This window comes from Schistocerca serialis, chromosome 10, assembly GCF_023864345.2.
Source record: "Schistocerca serialis cubense isolate TAMUIC-IGC-003099 chromosome 10, iqSchSeri2.2, whole genome shotgun sequence".
Classification (NCBI taxonomy): domain Eukaryota; kingdom Metazoa; phylum Arthropoda; class Insecta; order Orthoptera; family Acrididae; genus Schistocerca; species Schistocerca serialis.
The window spans coordinates 234,644,954-234,662,066 of record NC_064647.1 but is presented as its reverse complement, the minus strand read 5'-3'; the positions used below and the strand labels follow the sequence as shown (position 1 = coordinate 234,662,066).

Sequence of the window (17,113 nt, the reverse complement as noted above, 5' to 3'; positions counted from 1 at the left end):
TGAGACACAGTAAGTAGGTGCAAACTAATCTAGGTTACAGTAGTTATTTGGATAGGAGGAGGCTTTTACAGGATAAACTAGCATGGAGAGCTGCATCAAACCAGTCTTCAGACTGAAGACCATTACAACAACAATATGAGTCTAACTTAAATTGTTCACTGTATAAGATCTGTCAACTAGAATGGCTACAGAAATGTATGTCAGGGCTCCAGTCAGTTCCCTGAGTGTAAGAGGAGTGCAGTCATCTGCAGTGAAAGCCTCTAATGGTTCTGTGGCTGTTTAGTGTTTGAGAGTCAATTGCAAGATAATGCTGTTGGGACATAATGATTTTAATACCTGAATAATCCATATGGGAAACATTATAGATGTTGAAGTAAATTTTATCTCTGGAATTCTAAGAAGCAAAAATGGGTGTGAAATCCTATGGGACTTAACTGCTAAGGTCATCAGTCCCCATTTTAAGAAGCAAGTGAGAAGATCCCAAGAATAGGGTGCAGACCCGTCAACATTTTCACAATGTACTTTACAATAGGTTAGGAAGAATTTCAGTGTTTTTCAAATTTAGGATGCAATACAAAAGTTATGACACCTTACAGCTTTCATCTTTATTAAAGAAAGACATAGCTATCCCAGTTTCCAATTTCTTTTGCTAATTGCTTGCTAAAAACCAGATTGATCTTGGAAAGGTGACTGCATTTCTAACAATGAGGAAGAGAAACTATAGGTGTCATCAGTTATGAAAATATATATCGCCAAGTAAGAAATGTTAACTAACGTTGAAAGCTAACACTTGTGTCAACAATGTTCTTCAGTTTGCCTTTGGCGAGACAACATCCAATTGAGTGATATTTACATGTCAGTGGATGTACTGTAGTTCAGTAAAGAGTCATCACATTTTCATTAGAGTTAAAAGGATAAAAATCGAGGTACTTGCATAAGTGTAGCAATAAGCAGAATTATGTAGTTACCCAAGAGACTCATGGGTTCAGCAGTAGAGGGTAGGAGGAGTCGGGGCAGACCAAGGAGAAGGTACCTGGATTCAGTTAAGAATGATTTTGAAGTAATAGGTTTAACATCAGAAGAGGCACCAATATTAGCACTGAATAGGGGATCACGGAGGAATTTTATAAGGGGGTTATGCTCCAGACTGAACGCTGAAAGGCATAAGCAGTCTTAAATGATGATGATGATGATGATGATGATGATGATGTAGTTAAATGTATCTTGGGACTGATATTTTCTGCACTGCCAGCCTCATGTTTTGGCAGTCTTTAAGGCATAGTAACAGTGTGCAAAGTACCACTAGGGAAGTTAATTGCACTTTTTGAACTTCGAGCATGATGGAATGGCTGTGAGTCAGCAACTTCGATAAACCAATAGGCCTACAACCAAAAACCAGCAAAATTCACTTTTTTTTATTCACTTGGTGGTGGGCTTTGAGTCAGGATCCATTTTCAGATCATCCTGCAGGGCAGAAAACCAAATTTACTCTTATGTACAAAACAGGTAATACCAAATTTTAACCGTTCATTTGAACATTATTGACATTGTTTTTGCATTTTTGGAAATACCATTTTTGACTATGTTATGTAAATCTTGAAACAATATGTTCTGCTTTTTTTGACATGTTCTTAAAAAAATTAGTAATGCCTGTATTGTACATGAGTGTAAATTTGGTTTCCTGCTCTGTAGGATGATTTGAAAATGGGTTCTGGCCCAAAACTAGTCTTCGAGTGAACAAAAAAAGTGAAATTTGCAACTTTATGTGATTTTTCATTGAACTAATTGCAATTTGTTAAATCTACTGAAAATGAGCTTAGAACAGGTCACTCGTTGCTAGCTGAACAAAAAGGCTGTCTGTAAATGACAAATCTGTATAGTGGCAGGGCACGTGGTACGGCAAAGCCAGACAGTAGGCTGTCTGGGCTGTGGCAGCCAGCACAGATTAAACTGAGAGCAAGAGCAGAGTTCTCAGTGAGGTGTCAGCTGACACCTGCCTCGTCAGTTGGCGAACGAGTGGCTTGTGCATCACCACACCAAAATAGGCTCAGCTGTTGACAGAACCACTTTGGGAAATAGTAGTGGCTACACATTACAAGGTCTGTGGAGTGTTGTGATTTAAGAAAGGTGGGTGAATGTATTAACTTACATTGACATAAACAATGAAGCACCCAGAAGAGGAGGATGGAACAAAATGAAACTTCACTGGTTGAGAGTGTGTCTGACATTATTTCAGTGATTCCAAATCCGAGTCAAATTTATAAAGAAGCACCCAACACAAAGACACTAGTACTCCAAAATGAAGAATGGGGTCTCTCCCCACATCTACTCCATAATCACTGATAACGGCCATATGCGGTAGTACATAACTTCCACTCATCACTGAACACAGTGCATTGCCATTTATCAGCAGTCCATATTTTCCAGTCATGGTATCCCTCCAAATATAGAGATATCGGCAGCCTATGCATGGAATGGTAATTCCCTAATCAGGCTGCTGCTGGCCTCCAACCCATGTTGTGGGAGTATATTTTACTTGTTCTCGGATTCCAGGTGCAGATGTGAAGGGGTACGATGTGTTTGACACACAGTAAGGTGATCCTCCCTCACAACGATCAAATATGGTCTGTCAGAACATCGATGACGAGCATGCCTGTTTCCGTGTTCCCACATTCCCGTGCAGTCCAGCATTGGGCCACTGTAACATGCAAATGCCACACAAATCTAGTTATTGCACATTTTGTCTAGTTGACTAAGTGGTCAACCACAGTGAGGTCCATTTTGAACTCTTCACATGCTGATTAATCTGTCTCACAGGAGTACATGTCCTTCACAGTGATCACTCAAAATCTGACACTGTTCACTCCCCCCACATACCCTACCAGGCTAGTAACAACCCTAAACATAAACAATATTAAAATACCCTGGTAGCTATTCCACCTGTCACAGAGAACTGCAACTCCCATCATTTATACATCGACCAGTTGTTTGTATGTTTATGAAATTATATTGACATCTGACCATTTCTTCCGGGTATTTCATTTTTTATGTCAGGCAGTGTAATAGTAACCACTTATGCTGCTATTGGCACACAGATGTTGGAACAGGCTGCAATATTCAGTCCTGACCAGAACCTAATATATTATTAGCTATAGAATCCTACTTGCTTCCATTTTCCGGTGGAGTCTGCAGATCATAGACTTTTTCAGAGTGATTCACACTAATGTTGGCAAGACGAAGCAGACTGTTATCTACACCATACAAAGAGAGACAGCATGCTGTAAATCAATTCCCTTAAACTTCAGTCACACATTCTAATAGCTGATGAAATTGCAAATCAAATGACTACAATTGTGGGTTGATTACAAACACAGTAAAGAAATACATAAAATTGAAGACTTGAAATAAAAAAATCTCTAAGTGCCAAATAAGTAATCTTGAGGTTTTATGTGAAATGAGATCTACATGCCAAGCCCAACAATGTATAACAAGGTCAAACTGCGATGAATGACCATGTAGTAGCAAATTCAATCAAAAGATGGTATGTAGTTTAATAGCCACTGCAGTTAATCTATGAAACAGCTATGCTCCATGTGCTTCCTCCTTACTGTTGGATGAAATAGTGCAGGCAGCAGTTGTCTGTAGTATTGTGAGTGAAAACAAATGACAAATTAAAGGAGAAAGTACTGTGGCAGCGATAAAGAAAAAGAAGAAAAATTAATAAATAAGTTAAAGTTATAACTATATTTTTGACCCACCAGGATAGCTGAGAGCACTAATGTGCTGGTTCCTGGACTTGGGTAGGTGTGCTGGCACCTGACCAAATCCACCCAGCAGATTAATGATGAGAGCCGATATGAAGGCCAGCCTGGATGTGGTTTTTAGGCAGTTTTCCACATCCCACTAGGTGAATACTGGGCTGGTACCCCCGTTCCACCTCAGTTACGCGACTTGCAGACATTTGAAAATGTTCACACTATTTTATGGCTTACACTAGATGCAGACAGCTGGGGTGCACTGATTCCATCCCCAGGGGGGTTGGGGTGGTGACAGGAGGGGCATCCAGCCACCTTCAGCCACTAAAGTCACCAAATCCATAGTAACAAGACTGACCCCACGTTGCAGCAGGACAAAGGCACAAAGAAAATGATGAAAGTTGTAACTATATTCTTGCATAAGCTCTCTAACACATAATGTAAGTATCATTATTGGATGCTAAGCTACAACATAACTGGACAGACTGTTATTCTTGAGTTACCAGATATATTGTTCTAGAAGATATAAAGGACATGAACAGCAAGCAAGACACATAAAGTCATTTGTCGTCAATAACATGAAAGCATCTGACTCCTTACATTTCAAGAAAGCTGCAGATTGTAGTTTAAACACATCAAATAAAAACATATCCAAAGTACAGTGGCTGTGGTGGGACAAACATAAGCCTCATGTAGTTAAGACCAAGGGAAACTTAAATGAAATTGAGGCCTGGGTAGGTATCCCTATTTTGAGAAAAGGTATAAGAGTATATGACATCAAGAAAATGCAAATATTTGCCCTGGATGTTACAAGCTGCATCATGATCATATATAATTTTACAAAAGCAAAATTGACTTTTGCAATCTTTTTGCTGACTATTAAAATATGGCATTTAGAGCTTTTCATTGCATTTCCACTTTCAGTAAATTTTTCATACTATTACAATACAATGTTTGTAATTTCCTTTGTAAACTAAATCAGTACTATGCTTAGCATTCAAATAAAACACATTAATAGTGAAATTATGACTATTACTGCCTAGTATACGTAAAGCACATTTTCTTCAAGTCTATGATTTCAGCACTTAGAGCATTTCTTATTTCAGATATTCAATTAATTTGCAAATTCCTCCCAGTAAATTATTTATGCACAACATTTTGAAACTGCCAGTGTCTTGTGGAATGATATAATGAGCAGACAGTGATGTCAGAATAAATATGTGATTAACATAAATTACTGTCCACCCCGTTAGCTGAGTGGTCACAGCATATGACTGCCATGCATTGGGCCTGGGTATGATTCCCAGCCGGATTGAAGATTTTCTCTCCTCAGGGCCTGGATATTGTGTTGTCCTCATTATTGTTTCATCATCACTGACACACAAGTCACCCATTGTGCCATCAACTGAAAAGATTTGCAACTTGGCACCTGAACTTCTCCAGATGGGGACTATCAGCCTTCAATGCTGTATGATCATTACATTTCTCACTATCAACTCTTTTTATTAATAATTCCATTACTGTTTTGGGTGTTCTGTTCAAATTTTTTTCATAGCTCATGCAGTCGCAGAAGGAGGCATTTGCCAATGTGTCCTCACATTAGTGCCATGTAGAGAGAGACAACCTTAAAGCTCAGAAAGACCTCACACCCACAGTAAAGATGTATGTAACATGGGGAAAGTCAGTGCAGTTTCCCTGCAGTGTTGGCAATGTGGGCTATGTTTTAAGCCATGGAGTCCCACTGTCAGGTTATAAAATGGCCAGAGACACAACACTCTTCCACAGTCATTGCTCAGTCATGTCTCATTTGTTTCTCACTCAATTTCAGTTTCTCGTGCATTCTTCATTAAGATGAGCATTGGCACGGCAGTCTGTCACCATGTTAGATAACAGTGTGCCCTGTTCTCCATTGCTCTGAGTCAGACTTGCATAGTCCAACCTGGCTATTAACTGCTCCATGTTGTGAGAATGTGGGATCCATAGACACCACCAGAGACAAGGTCATGCCTGAGGTTGACACTATGAGCTGCTGGACAACCATGTGCTGCCTTGCATAAAGCTCTGTGCAGTTTTTAACATGCCACAGGCTGAAGTAAGTGAACTTCTCGATTTCTGTAATTTTCTTAGTTTAATTATTTTCTCATGTGTGACAGTACTATTTCCACTTACAGTTTAGTAATGTGGTTAGTGACTCTCATAATGGAAATGTTGCCTCAAATTTTCTTGAAGAAGATACCTGAATTGCATTAAAATCTAATGCAACTGTTTCTTGTTCTGTCCCATTATATTCATACACCAACTTTTGGCAGAAACACTGTCAGTATGATGAGAAGCCTAGCACTTCATGATCATGGTGGTAGGAAAATTTCTCTTGTGGTAAGGGAGAAATTTTCCTGCCACCATGATCATGAAGTGCTAGGCTCATCTTAGATCTGCTAAGCAAGTGTCAGTTAGGGAATCAGGTAAAGTTAGATGGTTAATATGCCACCAGTAGGATTTCACTCATTCTTTCAGATTATCCCCAACTGTTACAAGTCCTCACTGCCTTGCATTCTATAATTCCAAGTTGATTGAATACTTCTGTAACACAGCTACTTTGTCATCTGACTAATTGGCCTTGATACCCAGATAATACCTCACACTCCTAAGGTCCTCAGCATTAAATGTGAAAGACGGCTCATCATTGATTTGACTTGCCCTGTCGGGGTCCAATGAAGCAATTATGATTTGTCCACCTAAATATGTGAAGCACTAGATTTTTGTTGTTGACTGTCCACACCAGCCAGAGTGGCCGAGCGGTTCTAGGCGCTACAGTCTGGAACTGCATGACCGCTACGGTCACAGGTTCAATTCCGGCCTTGGGCATGGATGTGTGTGATGTCCTTAGGTTCGTTAGGTTTAAGTAGTTCTAAGTTCTAGGGGACTGATGACCTCAGAAGTTAAGTCCCATAGTGCTCAAAACTATTTTAACCATTTGACTGTCCACATAAATATACACAGCAGCATTTGTTTATTGCAATCATTGATTTTTAGAGTTGCATTCTACTTGGCATGCTGCATGGATCCTGCTGGCAAAATCCATAAATTGTTTCCTCAATTGATGCATTCAATTACCAGATTTTTTACAGTGGGAGTGTAGCCTTCTTGATGATGTAATCATCTTTCTCAATCTGTGTCATACTTTGTGAGGATTCAACCAGTAATTCCATCTGTTCCACAAATACTTCTGTGTCAATGTCACAATTAAGTACAGCAGCAGGTGTTTCCATGTTTGACTGGCAGAACCATGAGTAGCCCAAATGACTCAGTCTTTGCAAGTGGGACAAACATGTCGATGAAATTATTTTCCAATGTCAGTTGAATCTTACTGTTCTAGCTATTCTCCAAAATAAGGAATCATCATTACAGTACTTATTTCACACATTGGTTCCACAGGCAATTACTTCATTACTTGCTGACCTTCCAACAACGTCCCAAGTATTTTTGTGACTACTGATCTGACCTCGTTGTATATGACTTTGGACCACTCACAATGATCTGGCCCATTTAGTGTATTGTTCATGTTAGTCTCAGCTGTATCTGCAGTAAAGTTGACACCATTAATTTAAACTTCTTCTCCATTAGTCAGTGGTCTTACACTCAGAAAGCTATCACTGCTATTTAAATAACAATGCTGACAGATAGAAATGAGCAACAAACACACAATATAAGAAATGGTACTGCACTGGTGATACAGTAATGTGCCTGTCTCTGTTTGGTACAGTATGCATGTGTGTACAGTGGGCAAGACCTGCCCCCACCTGGTCTATGTGGCAATTTCTCACTGATGTCTTCAGGTATCTATTGTTTTCCATTATGACACCATACCTACTCTAGAAGTATTGAACTGCACTAAATTGTTGTCAGAAATGTTGGCTATTTTAATATCTTTCAAAAAAGCCACAAAGGAGGTTTCTGGAAACAAGTACATTACAGGAAATCTTATTGTCCACTTAGTGACTGTTCTCAAAAATGCCATCCTCACTGCCCTGAAAGCCTTTACAAATTTGACCCCAGATGTAAATAACTTTGGGCAAGATTGCTAATTCTCATCTTTACTTCAAAGGCAGGAGGTCAGAACAACTGGAAATCCTCTTTGGTCATCACATGAGCCATAAGCAGTATAGAGTTGTCTAGTGGAGCCTAAAAGTTTGTTTCTGAGTGAAGTACAGCTTTACTTTCAGCATCCTTCATTGTCCAGAAGCAGTGATGCTTTTGTTTTTTGGCAGGAGAGTAAAAGGTGTATGCCACACACTTGTCATTTTTAGCCAGAAATATATTTATCTTTGATGAGAAGTTCTTTGGGTTCTGAGAGATTGCTATCATCTTTAAATGGTATAGTTTCTGGTGCAAGCAGTTGACGTAAAGATCAACACATTATAGAAAGAATATTTGTGAACAGTGTGGGCAATAATACTGGCCAATGGATTAATTCATTATAGAAATTTTAACTACTGTCATGGTAAAAGTCCTGCTAAATGTTATGTTTTGCCTGCTATCTTAATTGTTCATTTCAATATTTTTAAAGCACATTTTTATTTTTGTTAACAAAGAGTTGAGTGTAACTTATTCAAATTCCTGTTAAAAAGTAGGTAAATATAACTGATTCCAAAACAAATTCTTCACTCAAAATAATTAAAGAAAAAAATGTTACAAATCTGACACAAATGCTTATTATTCATCTGCCATTTGTATGAAACAATAAAACAGCAAGGCGATTATGGTAACAGAATAATTTAAAAGCTTAAAAATTATTTGTAGCTAATGATAAAAATAGGAAGTAGCTGGTCTGCTGCCTGTGTCTACATGTCTGCAGCCCTTGGAAACAGACATGAAGAGAAGAGTTCTCCAACCTCAGTTTTCAGTTTTAGCACTGACTATTAATAATGTACAAATAGAGGTATGTTCCCTGATTACAACATGATTTTCGAGCAGAGTTCCAAAAAATTTGGCTCAATAGGAAAATGCTGGTGTTTTTGTAGTGTTCAGCTCCTCATTACTTTTAGGGAAAAGCAGTGAATGGTGGACAGACTTAAGTTTTTTATTTATCTATTTTATTTGATATTTTGATTCTACATATCTTGAAATGTATGATGCAGAAGTCTAAGAGGTCTTAGAATTTTTCAATGTTTGCTCAGTGTCTATGTCTATTACTGCAAATAATACCAATACAAAACTGATTCTTTCAATAACTAGTTATTTTTAGCGGTTGTAACATTCAGGTTAACCCAGAGATGAAAAAGGCTAGTCTAACTGGAAACCGGTTGTTTCAGTGATAACCACCTTCCCTATGTAGAATTGTGCTCCATCAGATGGTAGCTCCAATTTTTGATGCTTGGAAGGCCCCTGGATTTTTCTCCCAAGTTTGATGCCTCCTACTTGGTGTTGACCTGTGTTTCATTTATGGGAAGCCACATCTGCACACACAAGTCACCTAATATCCATAAATTCCAGGAAAGGGGGACATGAGCTCTGACACCACATTCAATCACATCCCACATGTGTTCGGTAGGGTTCAGATCTGGCAAACTGGGGGGCCAGCTTATCAAGTGGAACTTGCCACAGTGTTCATTGAACCACTCCGTCACACTCCTGGCCTTCGGATATGGCACATTATCTTGTTGAAAAATGCCACTGCTGTTGGAAAACATACTCCTTGGCCATCATAGCACCTTACATGAGCTCCACTAGACCCATGGATGCCCCTGTGAATGTTCACCAGAGCATAATGGAGCTGCCACCAGCTCACCTCCGTCCTGCAGTATAGGTGTCAAGGAGCAGTTCCCCTGGGAGATGATGGATTTGTGCCCTCCTGTTGGCATGATGAAAATGGTATCAGGATTGATCAGACTATGCAATGCTCTGCCATTGTGCCAACATCCGGTGCTGATAGTCACTTGCCCATTCTGATAGTCACGTGCCCATTTCACTTATAGTTGGCAATGTTGTGATGTTGACATTGGGTTGCGTTAACACTGAGTCATTGGCTGCGGAGGCCCATCATTAGGAGTGTTTGGTGCACTCTGTGTTTAGACACACTTGTACTCTGCCCATCGTTAAAGTTTGATGTTAGTTCTGCCACAGTTCACTGCCTGTCCTGAGAGAAAGTCTGCCCAGCCTATGACATCCAACATCTGTAATGAGAAGTGGCTGCCCAATCCCATGACATCTGGACATGGTTTCACCTTAGTCTTGCCATGTGTTGAAGACACTTAACCACAGCTCTCCTCAAACACCCAACAAGTTTTGCAGTTTCTGAAGTGTTTGTGCCAAGCCTCTGGGCCATTACAATCTGCCTTCAGTTAAACTCAGACAGACCATGCACCTTTCCCATTCTACATATGGACAGCACACTCACCGATATTGCATGCACCGTGTGTTTGTCTGACTGGCAGTCATTCCTCACCAGGTGACACTGCCATCACCTGGATGGGTTTACATTGCTAGTAGATCAGTGGTCATAATGTTGTGACTGATCAGCCTATATAGATCACATTTACAAATATTTTGTTAGAAATGTAAGTAAAAATTTCTGTTTTAATCTGAGAATATTTCAAGCAGAAGTTAAAACTGAACACATGCTGAAGGGGTGCAAAGCAAAACTGACCATGACTTTTACAGCATCTGAATCACTCACTGCATCTAAAGGTAAAATGGAACAATTAGTATATCATAATAAGTTAGATGAATCTGTCATAAATTTTGAAGATACTACAGGGTTTAACTCACTTGGACTACAATTTTTTCACAGATTTAACATACATCCAGATGCCATGGGAGACTTGCTGACTTCTATAAAAGTTCCTGCAGACCCATCTCATGTTCTACAAACACCAAGGTGCAATGCTTCCAGTATCTACAGAACGCATAATGGATCATGTAACAATCTGGAACATCCAATGTGGGGAATGCTGGACACTGCATACTCACGTCTCATGCAACCAGTGTTCCACGATGGTAAGAAATTTAATGCACAAATAGACTGTTTTTTTCCCCCTGACATCCTGAACTGAAGCTTTAAGCACTGCATACACATGCAGATGAATAATAATTGGCTCATGGCTCGTGAAACATTTACCATGAATATGCCATAACAAATGAAAATTTCTGCCATACTGTGATTTATTCATTATCGTGAGCCATTAGCTTAACCAACAGGTTTTCTGGGCATACCTACATGTATGACTTGAGCTTTCAATTGTCACTGATCATTCCTGCTTTGTCTTCTGTACACTGCAACTAGAGATTCTATCATAGGATATGTGGGAATACCACCACTGGAAGGAATGGATTTTGTGATGCACCATGATATACTCTACTATAGTTATCTTCAACAGATTAACTCATGTACTGAACTATAGTGCAGCAATAGCTTGCATTTGTTATGACATGTTCACTAAATTGTAGGTTTAACATTTCTGAATGGTTTGCAATGATACCACCTCATTTAATTACTTCTTCAGTGAATTCTTCCCCACTGGCTCCATATATTTCATTTAAATTCATTCAATTTCACACTAGCCAAAAACCAAAGCCATCTAATATGGAGTGCCACTTTTCATCTTAATTTTTGACACAAGCAATTCTTATGACACAATCATAACAAGTTTTCGTCATCAGTGACCATCTTCAGTTCTATGGCCAGCCTTTAGTAAACAAATCTGAAGAGCATTTTAATCTGTTTGTAAATGTTGAAGGTGGTGATGAGAAATAGATGACAATATTCTATGCAGGTGACATCAGAATACTGAGCAGTGACCAAAATGTGGAACAGTCTGAAAGATGAGGATATATTTCTGTAAAGGCTGCTAATGAAAGATGAACAAAACATTTAGAATCATTTTAAGAAGGAAAATTTCTGAAAGATACTGAAACCAGTTTGAAAATCTAGGTATCTCAGCATTTACATCTTTGTGAATAGTTATAAAACAATAACAAATTTCAGAAAAGGTAATTCAGATTGATAATTAGAAATAAAATAGCCTCTGGCTGTCAGAAGGTTTTATAACTGTAAAACCATCCCACAGCCAGAGGCTACTTTACTCATGGCTGTATATGGCTGTGTCAAGATATGCCAATGGCCGTGCTGCAGTGGTAACACCGGTTCCCGTCAGATCACCGAAGTTAAGCCCTGTCAGGCTTGGCTAGCATTCGGATGGGCCACCGTCTGGCTCTGTCGAGTGTTGTCGGCAAGTGGGGTGCACTGAGCCCTCCTGAGGCCAATCGACGAGCTAGTTGATTGAGGAGTATCAACACCAGTCACAAAAACTGACAACAGCTGGGGTAGTGGCGTGCTGATCACATGCCCCTCATTATCTGCATCTTGTGACACCTAAGAGCTGAGAATGACATGATGTCCTTCAAGGTCTGTTTGGATGATGTTTGTTTGTTGTTTTGTGTGAAGATACAGTTCAGAGTGGTAGCTAGTGAACACTCCCAAAACACACAGAGGAAGAAGGAGATACGAGGCACAGTCCACTGACTAACAGTCCTCGAAACAGGACCTCGGTACTCAGATACTGAGTTATTCAAAAGTCCACCAAAAACTTATGATAATAAACAGGAAACTAGCTTTACAAAGAAGCTAAAGACTATCTGCTGAAAAAGGAAATTTACAGTGTGAAAGAATACCTATTAAATTGATTTAGTATGTATTGTTCTTTGTAATCAGTGGTGTCAGAGAGTGTAATCAAAATGATTTCTTCTTATAAAATAAGTTATAGTGGATGTTCCCTGTTTTTGACATGTTCTACATCATGCCTACATTTTTTGACGATGTAATCCTATAACGTTAAATAAAATTCATTTCAGTTCAGACAATGTCAGTGCCTGACACAAAAATTGTAGATCCAGAAGACACAGTCAGATGTCAGCGCAACTTCTTCCACATACACACTGTCAGTCAGTACGTAAATGATGAAAGCTGCATCACTCTGTAGCAGATAGGATGGTCAGTGACACGCGTTAATGTTGTTCCCATTAAGTGTTGTTAGCAGGCTTGACAGGATACGTAAAGGATGTGAACAATACTGGATGTTGAGTGATCGCTGTGAAGGACACTGAGACACCACATACTCATGTTTTGATGAAGCAAGCTGGGATATGTTTACTTCCTATCTTGTGTTGCCATCTGTCTCCTTAAATTCGTTTTTCATTTTTACCTAATTACATACATGAGTGTAATCTGCATTTTCATGAAAGAGAAAGGCTGGCCCTCAGTTTTAAAGAATATAGCACGAGATCTAATTTTGTGCTTAGTTTCATGTTTCTAATTGACTTTCTAATTCGTTTTGACTATTCCTAGTTAGTATCTTTCATTATAGGGAGAAATCAGTAATTGTTTTGTAACTTAAATTCTATTGTTGACATATAAATAAATAAAAATTCTGTACCAATTATAAACATTTGGAAGATGAAATGCTAGTAATCTTGAAGTATCTATTTGGCTTTATTCAAAAACATGTTAGCAAAGCCAGCCCATAATTAATTCCAAAGTAATTAACAGTTTTGTACAAAGTATTGTTTGTGTACTTATATTTGTTAATTTCATGATTTAAATAAATAATTCAGCCTAACTCTTGCAGTAGAAGAAACTGTTAAAAAGAACCAATGTTCTGATGTATTCAGTTAATTTAATGAGTTAAGTTTTAATTGTAATTTCTGTAAATTAAACTTTGAACAATGTGTAGTTTCAGCCCCTATTATTGTAAGAATATATAAGGTCCCAAATTTTGGTCCTGAGGCAGTCAGTCCACAGCCACGAGGAACCTGTGTTGGTTAGAACAACAATGCTTCAACTTAACTGTGAAATAAGTGTTACACAATTAGAAATGTGTTAAGACAATGACAGTGTCTGCTCCATACACACCCTCCTATTCTTCAATAACACATGAATTATGTGGTTATGTTTTTACTGCTCATAGATATTCAACAGTAAACTATTGTAGCAGCACTATGTGGATGTTTGCCTGCAATATATTAATGAGCCTTATCGGAGGTTAAACAACAGTGCACTGACCATATAACTGTGTATTATTGGGGGGTTGTAAACAGTAAAAGATTGTGAAATGCAACTATTCATCTCTCGGCAACATTGTTTACAGTAGACAGTAGTTGCACATCCACCCCCTATTTTTTCAGCCAGTATGTCAACACCGAGGACAACCAATGAAGGGAGAAAGCAGGGAACGTCATCATATAGTGAGCAAGATTGCTCTGATGACACAATGGCATGTCACTGACATCCTGCATCCCCAAGTATTACCTCTCCTGCAGCAGTATCGTAGTGCAGTTTTTCAGCAGAACAGGGCATGCGCACACACAGCACATGACTCCAGGAAGTTTCTGCAACCTGTTGAGACACTCCCATGCCAGCAAGATCCCCAGATCAGCCCCTGATAGAACATGTATGGGATGAGCTTGTCTGTCAACTCTATCCCAGAGCTAGTATTCACAATATCGCAGACTAGTTGCAATAGTTGTGGGACAGCTTACCTCAGGAGAGACTGCTATGGCTTTGTGACACCCTTTCCAAACAAAACAATGAATGCATCCAGGCCAGAGAGGGTGCAACATCATACTGATAGATGCTCTAATACTGAAAAGTTCTTTGTAAATCGGACTCAAATTTGTAATCAGTTAAATAAAATTACATACCTTCTCAAGCCATGAAGCCATGTTTCATGTCCTACTCTCTTTTTGGGTGCTTCAAATTTGTTTTATCAGGCAGTGGAAACCCCTGTGACAAAGTAAGATATGATTCTCCACCAAATTTCTTTCACCAGAAGTGCCATTACAGCACATTTTGTGAGCACATTTCTTGTTGTAATCTTTAGAAGTAATTGGAGGGAAAACCAGTGACAACTGAAGTCTGCATCAGGCCCAGAGCCATTTCCTGATGGCATAACAGTTGAGGCAACTACTCGCAGTGGACAGGAAATGTGTTTTCAAAGTCCAAGGTTGGCATAAATTTTCATTTGTTACAATAGTTATTCACACTGTCAGTTCAGCCTTTGTGAACATTGCTTCACTGACACCATTTTGTGTCACTATGTCTCTAAGCTCGATGGTCTGCAAAACGTATTTCTCGTCAATCTTTTTCTTCCCTTCGGTGTTTATTCATTGACTGAAAGAATTCTGAAGTGACTTTATTAAATACTTGCACATAAAACTGAGAGAATAGCTTCTCAAATTTATGTATGTTTGTCAACATTGTCACTCATGATGATAGTCAGCTGACTATTAGTTCTTACTTCTTTGATTCAGAAGATCAGTAACTCAAATAGAAGTGAGAATTGTAGTCCACCTCCACTCGATGACTGTATTTATGTAGTTCAACTATAGACTGCTGCCATGGAATTGTACAGTTAAGTTAGGTGTCACTCAATAACTGAGTGTCTGATTAATACAGGATTTCATAAGATGGGTACTTGGACCTAACAGTTGCTGACAGGGAACATTAGACAGTGTTTGTACTTACTGATTGCTGGCAATGGACTCAGTCACAGACAACATGGTGATTGTGTGTCATGAATGCTGGCTACCAACTGACTGACTTAGAACCCTGCATACCGTACGATAACCCTGCAAGCAATATTTTTTAAATTAAATGTTTCTCAATAAATTATTTATATTGTTATTGTCAGCAGCCTGTAAATATACACTGAATAATAAAGTTTTGAAAAATTACAGAATGGACAAGAATTCGGAGATTTTATACTTATGTTCTATATGTATTATATGTGGAATATAGAACACAAAAGAGGAAAAAATGATAATCATGTTAGGAGTTGTATTATTGCAAATGGAACTAGATTTCGCATCTTCATTGATCTCATCTCCATTGACATTTCAGAAATCTTTCTTCTTCTTCTCCTTTTTGTTCTTCCAAGGGCTAGCTGATTTGCTTGTCCCAGCCACAGACAAAGTTGTTGCCAGTGTTTTCTTCATCTCCTTTACTATCCAGTCTATATGATAAAAAAGCTTTTGGCATTCTTCTTTCTTGCATTCTGTTTCAGTGCTAGAGCCATCTTTCTTTAGTTTCATTGTTTCCATCATCTATTTCAAAAATATTCAGTCCTGACTGCACATAATCATTTTTAAATGTATCTAGTCTTGTGCAGCCTTTCATAGATCTCCAGAACCTCATTTCTGGTTCCCATATCTAAGGTTTTTATCACTCATCACTCATGCCTCTTAGCCATAGAGCTAAACTGCCTCAGCCAACCAGCACTTTATAAAACTTCATTCTTTTCTCTTATCTTGAGCTCTTAGATAATGTACTTTGGACTGTTCCACCTATGGCTTCGTACTTACTCAGTCTACAGTCAATATCAGTACCAGTACTTTAAGTTACATTATGGCCAAGATAATGGAAGTGAGACATTCACTCAACAGGTCTGTTATTGTATTACAGCAAAATTGTAATTATCTGTGTTAATGTAGACCTGACATTGCACAGATAACCCAAAAATGAGGATATCCAAAATACATATTTTTCCCAGGAACTCTTTTTACCATCAATTTTCTAGCCGGTTTAATGCATCCCAACACAAATCACTCTCCTATGTCAACCTCTTCACCCTAGAACAGCATTTTCACCCATTATCCTCCATTACACATTACTTGATTTTATAATTCCAGTCTCTGTCTTCACCTGCGGTTTTTATCCCCTAAAACTTCTTGAGGTACCACTGAATCCATTCCTGGATGTCTTAACACACGCCCTACCACCTTGTCCATTCTTCTTATCAATATTTTCCACATGTTTCTCTTCCTACCAAATCTGCAGAAAACGTTCTCATTTCTTATCAGTCCACTTAATTTTCATCCTCTTTCTACACTCCCGGTTATTGTATTTACAAAATATGTTTCATTTCACATTTGGAAGCCAACCACATATTTTATACACTGCTTAATAAAAACAGACAAGTTATTTATAAAATACACTCAAAATACAACACATTTTGCATCAGTTTTTTTCAGTCCATTTTTGGGAAAATATCATTAAATTTTTTCTGTTTCTGATTTTTATCCATTTTTTTCACAGTGACTGTCAGTTTTAGGAGAGTCATACTGTTGGTTTGGGCAAACTAATTGCTGCATACTCTAAGAACAGATCAATGCATTTCTGTACTTTGGTGCACATGATAGTGGATTCCTCGATTGCCTCATCTTCACTCTCCTCCAGTTGCAAAACTTGGGTCACAAACATAACACTGTACTCAAAACGAAAGTTTTAGTTCTAATTATAGCAGATTGTCTCCGGTTTCATAGTTTTATTTTACAAAAATTGCCTTACTCTGTACAGATAGTTCATA

General features: G+C 38.6%; 1 protein-coding gene across 1 annotated transcript in view; it reads left to right on the top strand.

Moving 5' to 3' along the window:
• LOC126425093 (peroxidase-like) overlaps window positions 1–17,113 on the top strand; it is a 136,826-nt gene that overhangs the window by 46,812 nt on the left and 72,901 nt on the right. The window contains exon 4 of the mRNA XM_050088011.1: window positions 10,546–10,751. Coding sequence (XP_049943968.1) covers window positions 10,546–10,751 — 206 coding nt within the window. The remainder of the gene's footprint in view (window positions 1–10,545; window positions 10,752–17,113) is intronic.